The sequence below is a fragment of the Lissotriton vulgaris genome, chromosome 12, assembly GCF_964263255.1.
Source record: "Lissotriton vulgaris chromosome 12, aLisVul1.2, whole genome shotgun sequence".
In the NCBI taxonomy this organism is placed as follows: domain Eukaryota; kingdom Metazoa; phylum Chordata; class Amphibia; order Caudata; family Salamandridae; genus Lissotriton; species Lissotriton vulgaris.
In genome coordinates, this window is record NC_141700.1 from 753,997,339 (window position 1) to 754,020,674 (window position 23,336).

Here is a 23,336-nt window from a genome sequence, read left to right on the forward strand (position 1 = left end):
GATCTTTTGCACCTCTTCTTTTTCTGTCCTTCAACTTGTATTTTCTGGTCTCAGATATTCTTTCGCTTTTCTCGTATTTTTAACATCTCTATTCAATTCTCCATTTCTTTTGTATTTCTTGGTAGCCTTTCAGACGATTTAGTTCTCCCCCCACACTCTCACGGTCTTTTTGATCTCATGCTGGCTCTTGCATTACAACATATCGTCTCTAATTGGAAATCTTTGAACAAACTGTCTCTAAATTGTTGGTGGAATCTTGTATGTCAATCACACAGACTTGATGTTGCCTTTGCTTCCTCCTGCAAACCTTCCCGAAATGTTGAACTTTACTGGCTACCTCTTACTCTATACTTAGATCAATCTGCCAAAAAGAGTTACTCTCCACTTTCTTCGGATAATTTCAAGCCCCCCTGAACACATGTACTCTTGCCTGCAGTTTTTATGATATTTTTCAGTCTTAATATTGTAATTATTTAGCTTTATATTGATCTCCTTTACTACATGTTCTTCATTCAAGCAATTGCTGCATATGATGGTTTTTACTGTACTTTTTGATTGACATTTAATGTATTTTCTATTTTTACTTATCCATCTTCTATGATAAATACCATGTTTTCTTTCCCTCTCTCCCCCCTTCCCCCCTCCTCCCTTCCCAATAATTCAAAATGCTTTGTTTTTCATTGTGATATTGGCTGCTTCTATTTACTTTATCCCATCGTATACCTTTTTTCTCATATTTTGCTGATGTCACCTTATTGTAATACCTATTCTTCTTTAATAAAGCTTTCAAACTTAAAAAAAAAAAACAGCGGTGACAAAATGTGCAAGGTTTGTGGCTTGTTTCTGAATATGTGACCCATGTACTAATATATTGCACAGGAAAATCCCCATTTGCATGAGGGTGTACATTGACCTACTGGATATTAATATGGCATGTGTGACCTCTTGTGATTGCGTACAAAGACAACGATGCTGGCCTGCAAGAAACAGTAGTCTAAATTCTAGTGTTTACATTTCCAAATGAGAAACTTTGGGCATATTATCAAGAAACCGCGTTAACATTATCGCTGCTTTAGCGGCAGACAACTGCTACTAAAGCGGCGATAATGGGCTTGATAATACGCCCTTGTAAATTCCCATAGCAGCCCATGTTCTGGTGTAAACATGGGCTTCTATGGGAATTCTCTACGGCGTATTATCAAGCCCATTATCGCCGCTTTAGCTGCAGTTTTCTGCAGCTAAAGCGGCGATAATTTTAACGCCATGCTTGATAATATGCCCCTTTGTTTCCTTTTTAAACAGCCCGGGTTCTATAAAAGTGCTGGTACTGCTCCACCAAAATAAAACATAAAAAAAAGTTTCTCATTTTGGGCGACGTCGGTGGGAGCAGACCGGTCTCCCCTCGGACACTGCCTACTCCTGAGGCTGCCGACATGATTCACTGAGGGACACCTGCAGTTTCCATACCAACTCAGAGTCGAAACTCAATAATGGTTTTCATTGTGTAGCGGTCTAGTTTATCTCCACAGGCATCAGCGTGGACGAGACCCCAGAAGCACCCACATACTTTGTATCACTCTCTGGCCAGGCATGCTCAGAGAGCTTAAATAAAGGGGACGGAGTCGCTCGTGACTTCCGGCTGACACCGTCCACCACTTTGTCTGTGTGTCTTACTTCAGCGCAGCGTCCTAGAGCAATATGAGGCCCTAGCGGGGGTCCTGCTGACCCCACGACACTGGCGTCGAGGACGGGACCAGCGATGCCCCCCCACAGAAGAAGCGTGTGCATATCGATTGGCTCGGCAGAAGAGAGAAACCTGAAAGACCAAGGTATGGCCGGCGCGTCAAAACGGTGAAAGAACACCGAAAGAACGAAGGAGAACCTCCCACCTGGTAAGCGGGGACAAGCGGCCAGTCCCGGCATCCGCCTGTGCACCAGACCGCCGTCAGCTGTATGCAATTACGCTGGAGCTCCCGAGTGCACTCCGGTTGAGCCCGCGTTAGGTGCAGGAACGCGTGCATGCACAGAGCCGCCTTGACATTGCGAAGACCTCCCAAAAACTCGAGCGGAGCCCGCGCTGGAAACAAGAACGCGTGCATGCGCAGAGACGCCCTGCACTACCACGCCTCCCAGAACTGGAAACAAGAGCGTAGAGACGCTTTGACTCCACCAGTCTTTCCAGCACTGAAAACAGGTGCGCAGCGCCAGCACACCTGCAAACAACTGCTGAGCCAAGCAAAGGAGCAACGAACCTTGGCAAAACCAAGTCACCAAGCCAACAAACCTTGGCAAAACCAAGTCAACACACCAAAACCAAAGGCAAATAAAACAGACACTGGCAAGAATAATAGTCACAAAGAACAACAAGCATTGACACAACCAAACGCCATCCCAGCAAAACAGGGTCAAAGCCAAAAAACTCAAGCAACAGGCGTGTCACGTGTGCAGTTTCGCTTTGAGACTAGCCAAATCAGGAGAAGCCACGGAGTAGAAGCTCACGATGGTGGATCAGGTTGTGCCTCTTGTCCAACAGCCCTTGGCCCCAGCCGTGCCACCACATTACGTGCACTCCCAAGTCAGTGCGCTCCCTCCAATTAGTGAACTCATTGATCCCGCCATCGCATTACCCAGATGGAAGGTGTGGATTGGCCGCCTCGACAACTACTTCATAGCAACGAGGGAAACAGACGGAGCTGTTAAAAGGTCGTTGCTATTGCATTTCGCGGGAGATGAAATATACAAGCTGTTCGCCCATCTGCCGGACACAGTAGCTCAAACGGACTATGACGCCACAGTTAGGGCCCTGAATCCCAACTCAATCCTGATTATGAACGATTCCAGCTCAGACAAGCCCGTCAGAGAGAAGGAGGGTCAATGGACACATTCCATGTGCGCCTCAGAGAGCTGGCCAGCTCGTGCACCGAAGACAATCAGGCCAAAGAGTTAAGGGCACAGGCCATCCAAGGGTGTCGCAATAAGACCTTACAGACCCTCATCCTTCGACAGCCCCGCATCACGTTAGAAGACATATTGATCCTGGCTTGTTCACATGAGCTGTCAGACGTCAGATCGACTGCCATGGAAAGCCATGCTCAACCAACCGGCAGAACGGACAGCCGCAGTCAAGACAGAGTGAGCAGATGCCATTCGCAGGTTGTCCCGTGGTGGGCGAGGGAGGTGGCTCACCAGAACCACACGGCGGCCACAGTGTGGGTACTGTGGGAAGCAGGAACACCCCCAAGAAGACTGCCCAGCAAGAAGAAAAACCTGCACAAAATGTGGCATTCCCAATCACTTTGCGAGTGAATGCAGAGGGGGCATGCGGTGCAAAGGGAACCCGGACCGGAGAACACCATCAAGGGCAGTGAGACACTTCACCCTGGAAGAACCGTCCACCTCAAGGTCAGCAGGGGCCGCAGCACACCGCAGCCAGCGTCTGGAAGACTCGTCCACGGAAGATGAGGAAGAATGCTACCTTATATCCTTCGCAAGTGACCTCAAACGAAGACGTCGACCACAACCTAAATGTGCCATTGAGATTGCAGGCTCACCAATAACAGCTCTTATCGATACAGGAGCAACAGTGAACGTAATGGGGTCTCAACATTACAAAAAGGTAAATCCAAGACTAACACTCACCCCATCAAAAATTTTAACCACTTCCCTTGAAAGGAAAAATGTCCGTCCAGGTCAAGTCAGAACGCCAAGAAGTCACGACTACATTTCACGTGGTCGACAGAGAAGCAGATATACTAGTCGGGAGTCACACGGCGGAAGATCTGAGCCTGGTGGCGTTTGCAAATGCAGTAAAGTTGCTCCAAACGGACGACATCCAAGAACTGTTCCCACAGCTGTTTATGGGACTAGGAAGCATGAAAAGCTGCATATAGACACTGCAGTACAGCCCGTCGCCCTCCAACATTGACGTATACCATTTCACTAAGACCGCTGGTGGAACAGGAACTCCTGAAACTACAACAACAAGGAGTGATAGAGAAAGTGACAGGGTCAACTCTTTGGGTGTCTCCCATGGTCGTTGCCGAAAAACCAAAGCAACCAGGGAAGATCCGAATCTGCATTGATATGAGGATGCCCAACCAGGCGATAATGAGGGAGAGACATCTGACACCGACAGTTGATGACATTCTAGCTGACCTTAATGGCTCCCAATGGTTTTCGAAATTAGATTTAAACGCTGGTTTTTCACCAGTTGAAACTTGCAGAAGAAAGCAGGTACATTACTACGTTTGCGACACACCTAGGGCTTCGGCGGTACAAGCTGTTAAACTTTGGAATATCTTCTGCAGCCGAAATATTCCAGATTGCGGTAAGAGAGGTTCTGTCGGGGCTTCAAGGTGTCATCAACGTCAGTGATGACATCCTCATACACTCAGCGACCATCGAAGATCATCACCGTCGGCTCAGAGCTACCCTCCAGTGCCTGGCAGAACATGGGGTGACCATTTACAAGGAAAAATGCCAATTATTCCGGAAGACAATTGATTTCTTTGGCTACGTGTTCAGTCAGGATGGAGTTACGGTAGACCCCAGGAAATCCCAAGGGATCCAACTCACCCTCGCACCGACCAATGCTTCAGAAGTGAGGAATTTTCTGAGTATGGCAACATATGGTGGAAGGTTTATTCCGAACCTTGCCACCATCGCAGAGCCACTGCGAAACCTGACCAAGAAGGAGACCACCTTTCGGTGGACCCAAGAAGAGGAGAGAGCATTTGGCCAAGTAAAGTCAGCCCTACTGGAGAGGACGACCATGGCCTACTTAAACACGACTTGACCAACAAAACTGATAGTAGACGCCAGTCCGGTGGGTTTAGGGGCCCTGCTCACCCAGGAAACTGAACCGGGATATGGGATCCACTAGCCTTTGCGAGCAAAGCACTAACAGCAACTGAAACTCGCTACTCACAGATAGAACGAGAGGCTCTAGCCATCAAGTGGGCATGTAACTACTTTCATCTGTATGTCAGTGGACAGCCGTTCAAAGTGGTAACAGATCATCAGCCCCTCCTCCCGCTATTCAAGGGGACCGCACCTCACCCACCACCCAGGATCGAGCAGTGGGCGATCCAACTCCAGCATTATCAGATGGAACTGGTGTATCGACCAGGTGCGAAGAACCCAGCTGACTTCTTGTCGCGTCATCCCGCACATCCTGCAGAGGTAGACTCTGACCAAGAGATGAAGACAGAAGACTTTGTCAACATAGTCTCCCAGTGGTCATGCCCATGAGCTCTCTCCATAGAAGAAATCAAGGCCCACATGGACACAGATGTGATTCTCAAGCGAGTGTCTGATGCTCTACGGAAAGGATCCTGGGAAGGGTTTCTCGGAAACATCCATGGATAGGGGGAACCCGACAGGACCCGACTTGGAAAATTCTGGAAGGTCCGAGACAAGCTCAGTGCTGCAGAGAATGGCGTCATACTGAGAGGGTCACGTATCGTCATTCCATAAAGCCTCCAGGAGAGAGCAACCATTCTCGCACATGAAGGTCATCAAGGCACAGGTAGAATGAAGTTGAGAATGTGGGAGAAGGTATGGTTCCCTAGCTTGGAAGAAAACGTGGATACCTTTGTGCACAACTGCAGAGCCTGTCAGCTCACTGGCAGCCCAAAAGCTCCAGCTCCAGTAATAACCGAATACTCTGCTCCGTCACCCTGGTCCTGGGTGAGCCTTGACTTCGGTAGTTTCCCGGACGGGAGAGTGACAGCTGTTCTGATTGACAGTTACACCAAGTATCCCATCGTAGAGGTCCTGCCATCCACGGCATTCATCCATCTACAGCCTGTACTGGAAAAGTAATTTGCTCTGTTTGGCCTACCACACGTCCTCAAAACAGACAACAGTCCCCTGTTCCAGGGCAGTGAGTTCAAGGACTTCCTGACACGACTAGGGGTCAAGCATTACTGCATCACTCCCCAGTGGCCACAGGCCAATGGTGAAGCAGAACGTTTCATGCGGACTGCGAACAAAGTTCGGCATATAGCTGTGGCTGAGCAGACAGACCCGGAGGTCGCTCTACAGCAATTCTCGAGAGAATAATGCAGCACACCTCACTGCACAACGCAGAGGTCTCCATGGTCACTCATGCTGACAGGGCCCCGGCGTGACATGCTTCCCATGGCTGACAACTGGAGGCAGGGACCATATGACCCAACAAACACCCAGGCGAGGAGGCAGTTGACCAATGAAAAAGCAAGTCACCGACGGAGGGCACCAGCCCAAGTGCTGACGCCAGGATGCTCTGTCTTAATACAAAATCGTTTGAGCGGAGGGAAGTTCCGAACTCTGAGATCAACCAGAGGAACAGCTGTCACCTTTGAGCGAGGAGGAGAAGTAATCACACGAAACATCTCATGGTTCCAAAGGGTCCCTGCTACGGATGGTGTTGTTCAGGAGTCAGAACAATCCAGGAGTAGAGAGCCCATGACCGAAGCGATGGAACCCAACTCCGGTGATGACTTAGCTCAGGGTCCTGCAGAATCAACATCATCTATGAGCCTCAGTCCAAAAACCCCGGCTGGCGACAGAGAACTAGTCAGTCCTGAAAGGGAACAAGATGGTCGTCAATACCGATACAACCTTATACCAAATCCTAGACCCAATCGAAGACTTGCTGACTTCGCATGTTAGTTGTTATTAGAACACTCTGTTTGAAAAACTAACTTGGGATGGGATGTAGCGGTCTAGTTTATGTCCACAGGCATCAGTGTGGACGAGCCCGCGGAAGCACCCACATACTTTGTATCACTCTCTGGCCAGGCGTGGCTAGAGAGCTTAAATAAAGGTACTGGAGTCGCTCGTGACTTCCGGCTGACACCGTCCACCACTGTGTCTGTGTGTCATACTTCAGAGCAGCGTCCCAGAGAAATACGAGGCCCTAGCGGGGGTCCTGCTGACCCACGACACATTGCAACTGAAACTGTGGTCACAAACTATTGATTCATTACTCTCTAGATCGAAAATAGGAGTGGGTGACACCTTTCACTCGCCTTCCTATAAAAATGTAGAAACACCCACAAAAACTCTTACGATTCGGAAAGACGTATGGGCCAGCAGGAAGTACAAGTATCAAGGGAAACAATTTTCCGACTCCTAAAAGGGCTTTGTACCTTTAAAAAAGCCCTTCTGCAGTTGCATACTCAGTGATTTGAGATTTGCAGAGTTTGCAACTTCAAAACAGCTTTGCTCAGTTGGCCCCTGTTTCTAAAGATGACTGCCTTTCTAGGTTATGGACGTAGCGCTGGCTAGCACAACGTAAAAAAAGAGCTCAGATCTGGTTTTGTTCATGCTTAAGGCTTAAAATTTTGCTGCCATAACATGTCAAATAAAGAGACACCACACATTAAAATCGAATGCTGTAAATCCAATACTCTAGCATTACATTTTATTATTGAAATTGCTATTATTAATATTATTATTAGACGTCTAGAGATGTCTTCATTAGACTTCTTAGATGGTTCAAAACACCACAGCGAGGCTGCTATTCCGGCGACCTCAATACTCTTCAGTGTCTGCTCTTCTTCGTGACCTCCACTGCCTTACTGTGGATAAACGCATCAACTTTGAGGCTCTCTGCATAAAATCAAGTTCTACACCGGCCCTGAATTTTCAAAAAAAGTTAGCTGTGCCATATCTTCCAACCCACACACTTTGTTCTAGTAACCAGTTGCTTTTCTCAGTACCTAAATTCAGAAGTTCTCGAATAGGCGGTCACTCATTCTCTTTCATTGGCCCCAAGTTGTGGAACACACTTCCTTCCGCAAAAAGTTAAAACACATCTATTTTAGGTCGCCCATTCAGGTTACTGGCCATTGTCCTCAAGCCTGGGAAACCTCACAGGTAGCTATGCGCTATATAAGAATTAATAATAATAATAATTAGTTGTAAAAGTGTTTCTCCTTACAGTAACTTATCACATTCCTCTTTGATGGGACCAATTCCTCAAGCTAGGGGTGAGTAGCAGCTGAGTGAGAAATTACCTGATCACAAAGTCATTCTGGTCGATCTCCCGTCCACAGCAGCTGCCGGATAAGATCGCGCTGTTGCCGACCACTGCACAGGACTTAACCAACTTCCTTGGAAGAGGGGACGTCTGGAAAAAAGAAAAAGGTTCACTAATATAAAGCTGTCTTGTGTGCTGAGGAAGACTTCAGGCCCCACTTTGAGTTAAGTGGGCAGGGTCCTCCAGGAAGGCCCTGTCCCTCAAACGCTCTGTCCCTCTGCTCTATTATCTGTCGGGCAGAACGGCATACTTCAAACACCGCAAGTTAACGAGTTCCTAAACCACGATTTTTTTAAATTACTCATTACCCATTTACACCACAATTTCTTGCCCATCACATAAACAACCAGCACATATTGGCTGAAGCCAGAGCATTCCCTCCGACACTATGCGTCTGACGTGCTGCCAAGCTGGAAGAATGAAGGCAGTCTGCAGCCCGCGCTCGTCAGAGTCTGCCAGCCTGGAGGCTGCAATGCTGAGTAAATCATGCCAGGGGACGAGAAGCATGTCAGGTCAGCGGGAGCAGAAGGGAGAAAAGCACGGGGTGGTGATGGACGGAGCATCTGAACCAATCAAACACTCACACCCCCTTTTGTACCGCTTTGTTCGCCATAAGTTGGCAGGGTATGCTCAGACGTGAGTCCCTTGCTCACTTTGCCACTGGATTTAAGCAAGCCTGGCTGAAGACGGCTGAAATGCCAGAAACCGGTCCTAGGAAGCTTGTTTCCGGTCCAGGGAAGGCATGGCTTGAAGTTCGGGCTGGACTGTTCCCATGAGGCACAGGGTCAGACTGATTTGCATATGGCCATGTCTGAACTGGGGTGGCAGAGTGGACTAAAGAACGATGATGGATTAAACCCAGATCTGTTGACTGGGTGTGAGTGTTTGATTGGTTCAGATGCTCTGTACATCACCACCCTCTTTTGTACCGCTTTGTTCGCCATCAGTTGGCAGGGTATGCTCAGACGTGAGTCCCTTGCTCACTTTGCCACTGGATTCAAGCAACCCTGGCTGAAGACGTCTGAAATGCCAGAAACCGGTCCTAGGAAGCTTGATTCCGGTCCAGGGAAGGCATGGCTTGGCAGTTCGGGCTGGACTGTTCCCATGAGGCACAGGGTCAGACTGATTTGCATATGGCCATGCCTGAACTGGGGTGGCAGAGTGGGCTAAAGAACGGTGATGGATTAAACCCATATCTGTTGACTGGGTGTGAGTGTTTGATTGGTTAAGATGCTCCGTCCATCACCACCCCCTTTTGTACCGCTTTGTTCGCCATAAGTTGGCAGGGTATGTTCAGACGTGAGTCCCTTGCTCACTTTGCCACTGGATTCAAGCAAGCCTGGCTGAAGACGGCTGAAATGCCAGAAACCGGTCCTAGGAAGCTTGATTCCGATCCAGGGAAGAAATGGCTTGGCAGTTTGGGCTGGAATGTTCCCATGAGGCCCAGTCAGACTGATTTGCATATGGCCATGCCTGAACTGGGGTGGCAGAGTGGGCTAAAGAACGGTGATGGATTAAACCCAGATCTGTTGACTGGGTGTGAGTGTTTGATTGGTTCAGATGCTCCGTCCATCACCACCCCCTTTTGTACCGCTTTGTTAGCCATAAGTTGGCAGGGTATGCTCAGACGTGAGTCCCTTGCTCACTTTGCCACTGGATTCAAGCAAGCCTGGCTGAAGACGGCTGAAATGCCAGAAACCGGTCCTAGGAAGCTTGATTCCGGTCCAGGGAAGGCATGGCTTGGCAGTTCGGGCTGGATTGTTCTCATGAGGCACAGGGTCAGACTGATTTGCATATGGCCATGCCTGAACTGGGGTGGCAGAGTGGGCTAAAGAACAGTGATGGATTAAACCCAGATCTGTTAACTGGGTGTGAGTGTTTGATTAGGTTAGATGCTCCGTCCATCACCACCCCCTTTTGTACCGGCAGGATGAAGGCAGGCTGCAGTCCCGCATTCTAACTACCTAAGCAAGCGTGTGCCACCGGCAGGATGAATGCAGGCTGCAGCCCCACATTCTAACTACCTAAGCAAGCGTGTACCACCGGCAGGATGAAGGCAGGCTGCAGCACCACATTCTAACTACCTAAGCAAGCGTGTGCCACCGGCAGGATGAAGGCAGGCAGCAGCACCGCATTCTAACAACCTAAGCAAGCGTTTGCCACCGGCAGGATGAAGGCAGGCAGCAGCACCGCATTCTAACAACCTAAGCAAGCGTTTGCCACCGGCAGGATGAAGGCAAGCTGCAGCACCGCATTCTAACGACCTTAGCAAGCGTTTGCCACCGGCAAGATGAAGGCAGGCTGCAACTTAATTATTTTTGCGAGTCCTTCCTTTGTGTTTCCCAAAATGTTACACGCGTCACTTCCCCGATGGCTCTGTGCCCTAGGGGGAAGTGAGAAATTCAAGAAGAGGCCCGCTGTGTAACAGAGCTGAAGAAGTCAGGGACAAAGCCGTGTCTGCCTCCTGCTTTGAAAAAACCAGCTCCGCGGCCAGCCACATTTCTGAGAGATCTTCCTATTGATCTTTCTTATCCTCTTTTCCACTGTCATTTTTCTCTCTCAGCCCCTACCCTTGGCCCTTTTGCTCCAGACAGTAGAGATTATAAGAAACGGGAGCAATATATAGATTTTGACCAGAGGCTACATGGACCTTTTTCTAAGTTTTATCTAATGGTACTAGAATTCCTTTCCAGTCCACATGTAAAATCAAAAGCTAAAGGCCATGCCTCTAAAATGTTACCAAAATGTATGATTTGTTCAAAACCTATGAGTTGTCATATGTCTATATGTAACAATGTATATATGTATATATTAAGATTCTTGTTTCCCCCTGTTTTTAACCATAGATTTGTAAATAATAGGCCAAATGAATTGTATGCACATGTAACCTTACTATTAGGACTTCACACTGACACTGATATGGATTTTTCATGTATTTTGTATAGGTACTCTTGGAATATATACCATGTCTTCCTGATGAAGGCTCATAGCCGAAACGCGCGTAGCAATGTTCAACTATTCTTAGCCATGTTCTTTTGATCAACACGATATATCCTTATACATATATTACTGTTTGTATCTCATGAATCTATTTATGAAATGTATATCTTTATATAAAATGTATTGTGATGTACGATAAATGTACAGTGCTTATTATGAGAATCTCAGTTGGATAAACAATGAATGTTAAAAAGTCAGATCCTTAATAATCACATTATTAAATAAAATCCCCCTTTTGTACAATATGTTCTAATGTGTATTGTGAATCCATAGTCAATAACTTTTTGTTGTCAGTGTAATGTCCATTTGAAATTTATGTTCCTAAATATCAGTATGGTTATTACCACCAGTTAAAAGCAGTATCTCGGAGAAACAGGGTGCAAGTCAACTTTACATTCGGCTCTTTGCTCCCGCTGTAGCACTTCCAGGTGTGAATAGTTCTCCTAGAGACAGTTGTCCTGATAAGGCTATACTTCTGATAATGTCAGCTACATGATTCTTTCCTTTTAGCTATTTAGCAAGAATTCCATTGCATTTTGCCATTTTACTTAGGACCACTGGAATTATGCGAATGTGCAGCTGTTGCAATTTTCGCCTAATTGCACATTTACCACATTTGCCACATAATCCACCTGCCACATAATCTGCAGATTTTAACCAAAAAAGTGTTGTTTCTTGTTCAAACAGTTCAAAAGCTACTAAAAACACAGCAACGTGTTGCTGTGCAGTTGAAGGCCCTTTGCAGCAAAGATTGATTGGTCACCTTTCTGTAGCTTGTTGCTATATTTGAGTGTTTAACTGGTACTAATGAGCTTCAACTAATGCCCAGAGAGTTTTAACAAGTTTAAAAACTACAAAATAATGAAGTAATACTATCACAAAATGTGCCGCATGTGACCTTTTCTTGCCGCATAATTTACTCAACCATGGTACATAATTTGACCCTCCCCTGCCGCATAATTCCAGTGGCCCTGATTATACACCAGGCCCTGTTTTTAGGTCTCGCCTTGCGTTGCAGCGCGAATGCGCTGAAATTGCTTTGTGAGGCATGCAGTTTATACTGTAGCATGAAAGCTTCATGGAAGCTCCGCCCACTCTCTGCCCTTTCGCTTTTGTCTCAAATGCTGGCTTCCGATTGGTTTGATGCTTGTTAGTCCCTCCTTATTCATCATTTGTATCCTTCCACGGCTATTGGCCCCTTTACTCCTAACACTATTTTCTTCCTTGTCTCCACCCCGCCCCTCCCTCAGTCTGTGACACCCCGCTCCTTCCCCACCCCCCACTCCCGTTCATGTCTTCTTGCCTGCCGGCACTTCTGTTTTCAATGCAATAGGTATCGTGTAAATGAGAGTCCTATTGCATTGCCAATGTTTGTTATTTATTCTTGTAAGCACTATTTCTGTAAATGCCACAACATGCTTTGCTTGCGTTTAGCAAGCCGTGCGAGCTTTCACTTTCCAGGCAGCCGTCAATCAAGAGCTCATCTAACTAGCCACGGCTCATCTCTACTTTCTTATAATTTTGGGGAGCGGCTGACTTCAGAACAACGGCTGAGCTGTGTGGCGACATGTGACAGGCCGGACTGAGAGTTAAAAACACACATCAGAAAATGACGCCAGCCCTAGCAAATTTTTTCGGAGGTGAGTTTGAGGTTTAAATGGGGACACCCCATGGATATCCCTTTATAGGGGATTAATTTTAGAGCACAGTTGCCCAAACGTGTAGGATGTACATCGGTTCAGTAAGAGGAACAGTGCATCCGGGTCAGGCATAGGTCAGTGGAGCATATGGGGGGGGGTAAAGTTGATGGGGGGAGGGATGCTCCTGTCTCTCGCCCGTCCAGTCCTTCCTGCCGGCACAGGCCACGGGGGTCACGGACTCTGGGCCTGCAGCAGTCATGGGGACGGGGCAGCGCCTGAGCCCTGCGCCCCTTATCTCGCGTCCCTGGCTCCGTTTTTGTGCAGCTCTCTATACAAGTCATCATTTGCAAGTCCATCTCCAAGCCAACCGGGGACGGGCGTGTGTGCCCCGAACTGTCACGGTGTGATGTGGGCCCCTGATAACCGCAGCTGAGAGACCTCGGGCCCGCCCGTGCCATTCTACAGGCTGGAATCGGACCATGGGGTCTGAGTGTGGCCTCTCACCTCTTTATGCTGGTTCTGGCCACCAGGTAAGGGTCATTCTGCACCTGGTGCTCTCCATGCACAGAGTACAGCCGTGTGTACAGGTACAACACACCTGTCCTCGCCACGGCCTACATCATTCTGAAATGGTATATCATGTGACCTAAAAACAGGTTCTGTACAGAGAGACTTGTAGAGGGAGGCTGGCTATTTGATGCAAACTGGTCGTTTCCATTTTAAACACCGGGTCCTTAAACTGTGAGCATCTGGTGTTGACACACAGGGAGAAATGTACAGTTTATCTCATAACAAAACTCTGTTTACACAACATACGAAGAGCATGCGCAGAGCGTTTGTACATGCTTTACTTACAACAAGGCTTCCATCACCAGGCTCTTCCACTTTTGAGGGCCCGATGGAGCGACTGGTGCCAGGGGAGGCACAGTGACTCTGCCAGAATCACACTGTTTGCTTAACTAGATGAGGTAGGGTATAGGCCGCAGCCCATCTATGCTGCCCATCGCCCCCCTGGGTTCCATAGTCAAACACTACACCCTGCTCAGGCCCGTCGGACTCTGTCACAAAAAGCTACCTTTAGGGTCGTATTTGATTTCTCATACACCTTCACACATTCGGGCCTTTTTTTGCCCCTAACATTGTGCAGAACCCACGACTATTGCAGATTTTCTGCAATCATAAATTCAGGACATTATGTGTCCCCAGAGAACAGCAGTGCTGACGACCAAAATTTGACACACAGAAAATCCTACGTTTGTGTGCATTCACACACCTTGCCTGTTACTTTTCTTGCTTTGTTTTCACAATGAACACATTTGTTTATGGGACTGACACGTGTAGAGTGCAGCCAGCTATTAACATGGCCGCGCAACGTAGTAACACGCAGAGCAGAAGCCCGGGCACAGACTGGTGGCTAGTATGACCAGCTTACATTGATGTTGCAACTAGCTTTGGTTGACAGTGCCAACAAGACTGGCACTGTAGGCATTGTCTGTAAGTACATACAGTAGACACAGAAAGAGGGGGAACTCGTGGAAAATGTGTAAACCATTGGCTGCTCGATAGTGTTAGAAGCTCGCGCTGGTGGTGAGTTCAGCTGGCCCACTCTCCTTCAAATTAGATTTGTGCAGTCAACAAATCAGCATGGAGAGCCAGCCAGCCAAGGGTCTGTATTGGCTGTTTCAGCCTGTGCACGAGCCGAACCCTGAAAATGCTTGCTATGTGAACCATACAGCAAACATTGAACGATAATAAAGGCTCTTTAATTTTAAAAAAGTGTATTTCTTTTAAATGCAGAAGCGTTGACCTGAATAGATCACATTTGGACCTGCCCTAAGATAAAAGTGATAGTTTTTAAACATGACCGATTAGTGAACTAAGAAGGCAGGTGAGCTGTCATGTAAACTTGCACGTGGTGCTCACATTAACATAAAGCAACATTATTGTCTATTAAGTGAAACACAATAGGAATTGTACGACTTCAATACACGATGGGTGTTTTTTGCGTGCTTGACATGTGGACGCTAATGCGATGTGCAGCATAAGGGTCGAGTCAGTGATGAATGCTGAACTCTGATATTTATCCTGAGCACTTCAATATAATATTGAAAAAGCTTTCACTTAAGCCCTGGTGACACCACGACAATGTTGCTGCTCCCTAGTTTCAAAAGTGGCAATTTGCAGTGTGCGCTATTCAATAAGCCCTGTCACTCGCAACAGCGCTAGGAGTCTTGTGTTTTAAAAAGAAGACACTTGGGAGATAGATGTAAGAAGCAAGGATTTCCCTTCCCTACAACGCTCACCTGGCATGACGTCATGCCGTAACTCCTCCTCTTATGAGAAGTGAGCAGTAGGCTAATGTGCTGCATAGCTAAATACATATAAGGTCCCAAAGGCGAGACCGTTTGCATTGCAAATGCTTGTTTTTTTCAGGGTCTCTCGCTCCAGCTGCAAAATTAACAGACTTTAGAGCAAGCCCGCTTGTTTAGTAATGATGAGGCAGCTAAACAGAGCCACCACTAGATGACGCCAGATGCTGGTGCTTTCATGGTTTCTTTTAACCTGGAGAATACCTTGCTTATACTTGAAAACATGGGCTCCTGCCATGGCATTAGCAAAAGAACTGCCGCATTGGGCTCCGCTCCTTAAGAACTTAGGGCTCCTGAGGCGGAAGCCGGGAGTCAGGGCTCTCACACGCGCACATTTCTTGTTTCAGCCCCTTGGCTGTTCATTACTTTTAAATTCACGCACTTGCTGCTTTTTATTTCATTTTAAAAATCATTTATTCGGCTGAGACTTGCCTGCTATTGAATTCGTGGGTATTTCCTTCTTGCTCTCTTGGGTACCGGGGGCTGATTTAGGGCTCTGCTCAGTCCCAGGCAGCTACCCCACGGACGCAGACTTCGGGCGCCATCTTAGATCAGGCAGGCGATTAGCGGTCAGCGCACTAGTGCTCGGGCGATTGACAGCCCAGCTACTATAAAATGAACGTCATTCCCGTCTGCGCAGCGGGCGGGCGCAGCTGGCACGCCTCTGCACCAGACCGGGCCTAGGGTTAAAATCCCTGCCCACCTCCCTAAAAGATCGTATGATATATACTAGGGACCAGCTCCTTCAGCTAAGACAAAAGGTAGGCCCTTTGTGTGGTCAGCCTGAGAGGTCGGATAGTCAATTTAGGCAATGCAAATTGTGTCCTATAACTAGCCGGGGAATGAAAACTGGTGAACAGGCCCTGAGTCACCTCAGTATGGCACTCCTCAATTGCAGGTCCCTACCTAAACACGCCGTTGAACTTAACCTGATGATCCATGATGGGAATCTTGACATACTATTTCTCACAGAAACTTGGTCTCGCCATTCGGATTTCGATATTTCTAGCGCTCTTCCGGACGGCTTTCTTATTCAATGCCAACATAGGTTGCATGGGAAGGGAGGTGGGATTGCCATAGTCTATAAAGGCAGATTTACCTGTAGGATTGAAAACAGCTGCATTGCCGATTCAGAAAGTAGTTATTTCACTATTCAAATTACTCCTAACAATTCCCTGTCAGGGCTTCTCATCTATCGCCCTCCGAGAGGTATAAAACAATTCATAGGTTCCCTTCTTGATACTACGATAACTGCAGCGGCATCTGCCCCTAATTTCATTATACTAGGTGACCTTAATTTATATTTTGATGACCCTGAAGATAAGGTGGCAGCTAACCTTAAGCTCGATCTTAGATCTTTTGAGCTGAATCTCATAAATAAAGAGGCCACCCCTTCCAAAGGACATTTACTTGATCCAATATTTTCTAATATTTCACAGCTGGAGTCTAGCCCCCCTCTCCCACTGCCATGGTCCGATCATCTACTAGTACCGTTTGTTTGGAAAACTTACTCGGACCTACCGCGCGTCACATTTTCTCGCACTTTAGAGAGGGCCTGGTTTAAGCTTTCCGTTGAGAGTTTGACCCGGATACTTGAACAAACAGCTCCCCTACCAGTGACAGACCCTTTAGTGGCTGATGCGAACTTCCGGAGTTGGCTGAATAACTCTTTAGATGTGGTACTTCCCAGAAAAAGTCTTATAAAGAAGAGTAGTGTTTTTAAATCTCCTTGGTACACAATGGAACTCAGAAACATCAGAAAAACATGCAAAAAACTAGAACGCATATGGCGTAAAGACTGGGCGTCCAATGATAAAGCGGCTTATCGTTCCGCTATGAGGTTTTACAAAGCCGCCTTGAAAAAGGCCCAGGTGGCCTTTTTCGAAGAGAGAATTAAAACTTCTTCCAACTCATCCGGGGAAACCTTCAAAATAGTCAAAGAACTTCTTAAGGTACCCTCTCCCCCAATTAGGCAGGAGAGCACTGAACTAAGATGTAACCAATTAGCTGACTTTTTTTACACTAAAATTCAATTTTTTTTAGCTAGTTTACCACATAGTGAGTCAATTCCAGTTTCCTATGAATATGCTGTTCTCCTCTTGGCCCTTCACTTGATTCTTTTACCCATATATCCAGGGAAGACTTCTGCAAAGCCCTGTCCTCCTTGAAAAGTGTCTCCCGGCCGATCCCACGCCCATGTATATTCTCAAGTGGATTTCAGATGTAATCGCCCCCCTAGCCACTGAACTTGTAAATGCCTCCCTCACCCGTGGTGTGGGCCCTCTTAAAAAAAACAGGGCTTGATCCCTCTGACCTGGCCAACTTCCACCCAATATCGTTGCTACCAGGCCTTAGTAAAATCACAGAAAAAAGGTCAACCAGCAGCTCTCCTCCTTTCTGGAAAATAACAAACTGCTGCGTAATTCCCAAACAGGCTTTCGCCCAGGTCAGGGCACCGACTCTGCCCTGATAGCGGTAGCGGAAGAGGCAAGGTGCATCTTGGATTCAGGGGGATCTGCTGTTGCGATCCTCCTGGATCTAAGTGCAGCTTTCGATACGGTGGACCATGGAATTTTAATTCAGCGCCTCGCTAAAATGGGAGTTTCAGGCATGGCCCTGTAATGGCTCTCATCTTTTTTGAGCAATCGATCTTTTCAGATCTGGGAAGGCTTTGCACTCTTTAAATCTATCCCCCTCCAGTGTGGAGTTCCTCAGGGCTCCTCACTGAGCCCTACCGTTTTCAACGTTTATATGGCCCCACTGGAGGATGTGGTTAATTCCTTCGGGATTAAAATAGTTACTTACGTAGACGACACCCAACTAGTCGTCTCGCTATCTCAACAAGAGAGGTGCTCGGAAAATCTATTTGCCTGTCTCTCTGGAATATATTCCTGGATGACCTACTCCCGGCTCAAACTTAATGGAGCAAAAACAGAGCTCATGCTCCTGGGCCACCAATTAACATCTCTACCTAAGTCCATATGGCCTCCCTGCTTGGGTGACATCCCTGCCCCTAAAAATGAAATTAAAAGCCTAGGGGTATGGTTTGAGCAAGACCTGACCTTTAGGACGCAAGCAAAGAAAACAGCAGGTATTTGCTATGGCCTACTTCGCCTGTGTGGAAGGTCCTTCCACTATTGCCTTTTCAGTCTAGGGAGCTGTTAATCCAGGGGCTAATATTCTCTAGACTGAATTACAGCAATGCCCTGCTCCTGGCAGCACCCGAAGCCAAAATTCAAAAAAGGGGGGGGAGGTAGAGGAAACAAATTAGCCAGGTTCGCCCTCCACAGCATTAAGTATACAAAAAAGATCTGAAACATTCAGATCCAGAGAACCTAGCTAGCTACTAAGACATTACACCATTGGGTCTGTCTTAGGAAAAACAAAATAGAACAGGGAAAGAAAAATGTTTCTTTTTAGTCCCCTCACTCACCGGAGTTTCCTCACGGTGACATGCTTCATCATAGGGGCTTCCCAACCCGCTGCGGGTTGAGGCGTGCTACAACTAACGCTGTTGCGTAGGAGCACTTTTTTGTGAGGACTATGTGTCGTGTAATGTGAAAAGGGGAAGTGAAGTGGAGTGATAAGGGTTAAAAATATCCTACTAGTGAGCTAAACTAACTTTATTCAGGCGCCTAGCGGATACATTAAAAATGGGGTGGTTTACTAGGTGAGCCGTTCTATTATGAAACACAGTACCCTAGTAAAAAGTCAACTAGTTTCGAGCTGTACCCCCCAGCTCTTCTTCAGGACTACACAGGGTACCGCCCTGTGAGTACCACTCCAAAAAGAACGTGAAAAGTATGCCTATGTTAATATATGGATATACATACTATTTTTCTGCAAATCAATGGCATATTTTTTCAGAGGCTTAACTGAGCCTCATGGTCAATCGCGGGAAAATTATTTGTCCCCGTAAACACTTGTTACGAGGCTCTGTTGTTGCGGAAAACCTACTCGGCTTCCCTTGAGACCCTTGAAACATAGGCATACTTTTCACGTTCTTTTTGGAGTGGTACTCACAGGGCGGGACCCTGTGTAGTCCTGAAGAAGAGCTGGGGGGTACAGCTCGAAACTAGTTGACTTTTTACTAGGGTACTGTGTTTCATAATAGAACCGGCTCACCTAGTAAACCACCCCATTTTTAATGTATCCGCTAGGCGCCTGAATAAAGTTAGTTTAGCTCACTAGTAGGATATTTTTAACCCTTATCACTCCACTTCACTTCCCCTTTTCACATTACACAACACATAGTCCTCACAAAAAGGTGCTCCTACGCAACAGCGTTAGTTGTAGCACGCCTCAACCCGCAGCGGGTTGGGAAGCCCCTATGATGAAGCATGTCACCGTGAGGAAACTCCGGTGAGTGAGGGGACTAAAAAGAAAAAATTTTCTTTCCCTGTTCTATTTTGTTTTTCCTAAGACAGTAGCACCCGAAGCCACCATTAACACGCTCCAACGGGTTCAGAATTCAGCAGCTAGGCTGCTTACCGGCTCCTCAATAAGATCTTCGGCTAAGCCGGCACTGAGATCTCTTCACTGGCTGCCGATCATCGAAAGAATACAATTTAAATCCCTGTGTATAACCCACAAGCTACTTCAGGGGAGGGGACCCCCTTTCCTCAGGAATCTGATTCGCCCCTACAAGTCCGCCCGGTCTCTCCATTCTGATCTCGGAAATTTGGCCACTGTCCCCAGAGTGAGGAAGGCGCGCTCTGGGGGCGTCGATTTTCGGTCAACGTGGCAACATTTTGAAATACGCTTCCCGCCATGATTCAAACGGATTTTAGCCATCTTAAGTTTCGAAAGCTACTTAAAACTTTTCTTTTTCCCAATGAGCCCTAATTAACGGTACCCTCTTCAGTCTTCTGCTCTTGGTTCTGCAGCCCTGGGACGCTCTCGGGCAGCCATGCGCTTTACAAATCAAATTTCATTTCATGACGTTTTTTAAATTGGCCCTGCAAAAACGTCTGGCATGCCTGACTGGGGGATGAATGTGTCGGTTGAGGAGATCGGACTCGGAAACTACTTTTAAACTCATTATAATTGGGACATCTTTAAGGTTTGGTCATGCCATGAAAATGTGAACTCAACCCTGGTGTTCCTTCAGATTGTCACTAACACTGGAAGAGTAAGTAATATACTTCATTTGATACAACTAATTACAATTATTACATAAAATTCGAGTAAAACACTGGGGAGAGGTGTGGCGCAGTAGCCAGAGTGGCTGATTCCGGAGCATAGGGCTCATGGTTCGATTGCCGCCGGCAGATCATCTCAGCACCATGTGACTCTGGGCAATAGCTCACTGAATCTCCCAGACACTCCCCCCTCCCCAGCCCCTGGGAAACCTGGGATGGTCCCCCACCCCTTAGGGGTCTGTTCGCGCTTTACAATTGTGAAATTATTAGAGTAGGCGGTGCCCTTAACATTACCAGCACTGTTTCCTCCATTCATCTGAGTGTCTACTCAGCTGCTGTCGGCACGTCAAGGCTACTCTCTCGCTTCCAGCTCTACTGGAGAGAGATTTTTCTACATAGGAGGACTCTGAAAGATGTAGCGCATGACAAGGGCTGCATACTCTGTTAAGGCGAGGTGAAGAAGTAGCAATTGAAAGTTACCCCAAGGTGGTGCCAACTCTTAAAAAATGGTCTTTGATTACTGTTTGAGGAGTCCTCCAGCAGCAAAATTATATTTTACCTGGAGCAGCGCGCTCACCCCCCCTCGACCCCAACCGTTCCTGTGAATGCCAGGACCATTTAACATTGTCTTGTGCCGCATCACCCTTTAAACCTACTACTTCAGTCCAGAAATATTTTGCCTTCTGACTCCTGTAGTAACACAAGCTGAAAACTCTGCTGCAAAAAGAGGGAATATTTAACTCTCACCCTTTGGATGGATTACAGGAGGCCCGCTAATAAGATTTGGTAATACTGCTTACAGTATTACCAATATTGGGTGGTACTACATCACTTACTAGTTTTCACATCTGGAATGGGGAATAACATCGGGAAAGCGGTGTTAACGCATATTTTTTCCTGCACGTTTATTGTCAGTGCACGAGTCGGGGGTACACGCGGGTGGACGGTGACCAGCCATTTTTTTCACAGGGTGGATGCCGTCCACCCTGCCAGGAAGTTGGTCTTCACTGAAAAAGAAGCTGAATTCGTCCCGGTGTAATTTGCAAACACCAGGACACATTCAGCGGCGCCTGGACGTTGTCTGCTTTTGATAAGCAACAACGTGCAGGTGGGGACGGAGCTTTCTTCTTTCTGACTCCTGCGGGGCCCATAACAAAGGCCGAATTTGAGGGGTCATCAGGCCTCCTTTTGTTCAAGTCTCCTGGGACCAGTCAGGAGCCTCACACCTAGAAGCAAATGCAGCAGAGGGGAAACAAAGGCTCACACTATGTTAGCACTTCACACATGCTTAAGAGAGGCAGCTTTTCACTTTGTTCAGGCTCTGTTTAGGAGATATGCATGGGCACAGCGCCAGGAAACCTCCGGTGTCAGTGCGCTTTATAAATGTCACCTAACAAAACATAACATAACATGGGCTGTAAGAATGTCAGATGAGTTGATCTTTCCCGGTATTTGCACAAAATAAATAGCATTTGTACAGCGCTTACTACCCCTGAGAAAGCGTAATAATTTATATATCACTATTTTTTCTTTTAAAGCACTATAGGTAGAGGAAGCTTTACGCTGACAAAAGGCAACATTGGTTTAAGTGAAGCTTACAAAAGTGTGAATCTTCTGCCAAAATCAGGAGTGTTTGCAAATATACTCCAAACGTGCTGAAATGTTCTCATGATAGACCTGCTAAACATATATGTGAGGGCTTAAGATCTGATGTCACTTCTTGTGATGCCATTTCCTGTGATGCCACACGCCGCAAGGCCATGTGCAGCAACATCACGTCCCGCGATGCCACGCGCCGCGACGTCACGCGCCGTGATGCCACTTGCATACTGATTAACTAGGTTAGTCCCCCCACTACTTTTTTAGGTCTCGCCTGCGTGGGCTGCGCACATGCGCAGTCTCGCTGGCGAGATTTTATGTTTTTAGATCGCTTTCAGTTATAGGTTTTAAGCCCCACCCCTCTATCCCATTGGCCGGCGTCACCGTTTATGCTTAACGGTGGCCAGCCATTGGGAAAGAGCTTTTACTGACGTAGACTTTTCTCTCTTTCTGACGGCCCACTTGGACGGGCTCCTCTGATTTACGTTCGTCACAAAAGGTTTCTTACCTTTATGGAGCCATGTGTTTGAAACACAAGGCCCAATAAAGACAAGCTCCGCCGTGTGTTTATTTTTGCATCTGGCTTTCACTTGAAAGTGAAAGCGAGTTGCAAAAATAAACCATGGCTGCCAGGCGAGCGCTTGTTTCTCTGCTGAACCCTGCTCCACACCCAACACCCCACCACCCCCCTCCGCCAGCGAGATGCCTCTCTGCGCCTCCGTTGTCTCTACAACACACACCTTCCCCTGCCCTCTCTCCCCGTCACACACCTCCCAGGCCCTCTATGCAGCTCCTCCGATCTCTCACAGATCGCCCCAGCCCTCTCTTATGCTCAAAGTGGCTCACGCCTTCCTTCACCCTGCGGGCCATGGGCTGTTTGGGTTCATTGCCGGCCATGGTCTCGTGCGATCTCCCTCCGAGTCCCGGCTCCGCTTCTGGGGGTGTGTGACTGTGAGCAGCTCCAGAACGGACAGCGCCGCGAGCAATGCAAGCGAACCTGGGTGTCAGTGCTGGCGCCCACTGCTACAGGGGCGTACCTCAACACTCCGCTACAGGGACGTACCTCAACACTCACCACACCCACTGCTGCATGGGTACTTCAACCCTCCTCCGTGCGTGCCTCAACACGCCCACCGCTACAGGGGCGTACCTCAACCCTCCCCTGGGCGTGCATCACAATGCTCTCCACTACAGGGTCGTACCTCAACACTCTCAGGCGTGAATCACAACTACAGGGGCATACCTCAAACCACTCCTGGTCATACCTCATCCACCCACAGGAATGGGGGCGTACCTCAACCCTCTATCTGTCCTGCCTCACCACACCCACTGCCACAGGGAGTACTTCAACCCTGTCTCGCGGTCCTACCCCACCCCCCCAAACCCTAAGGGGCTGCCCTAACTCCCTCTCGGTGCTACTTCACCCCGCACGTTATCCTACTCAAACCCTAGATGCTATGGCAATCCTTCTTTGCCCCTACCTCACCCTAACCCCAGGCATGCCCAGTTCCCTACCCAGGAAGCCTACAGCAGGCCCCACCCATCCCTGCCTCTCTCGGTC

General features: G+C 47.7%; 1 protein-coding gene across 2 annotated transcripts in view; it reads right to left on the bottom strand.

Moving 5' to 3' along the window:
* LOC147678591 (alpha-2,8-sialyltransferase 8E-like) overlaps positions 1-23,336 on the bottom strand; it is a 123,766-nt gene that overhangs the window by 25,706 nt on the left and 74,724 nt on the right. For both annotated transcript variants that reach the window (XM_086946609.1, XM_086946608.1), the window contains exon 5: positions 8,004-8,116. In XM_086946609.1, coding sequence (XP_086802735.1) covers positions 8,004-8,116 — 113 coding nt within the window. The remainder of the gene's footprint in view (positions 1-8,003; positions 8,117-23,336) is intronic.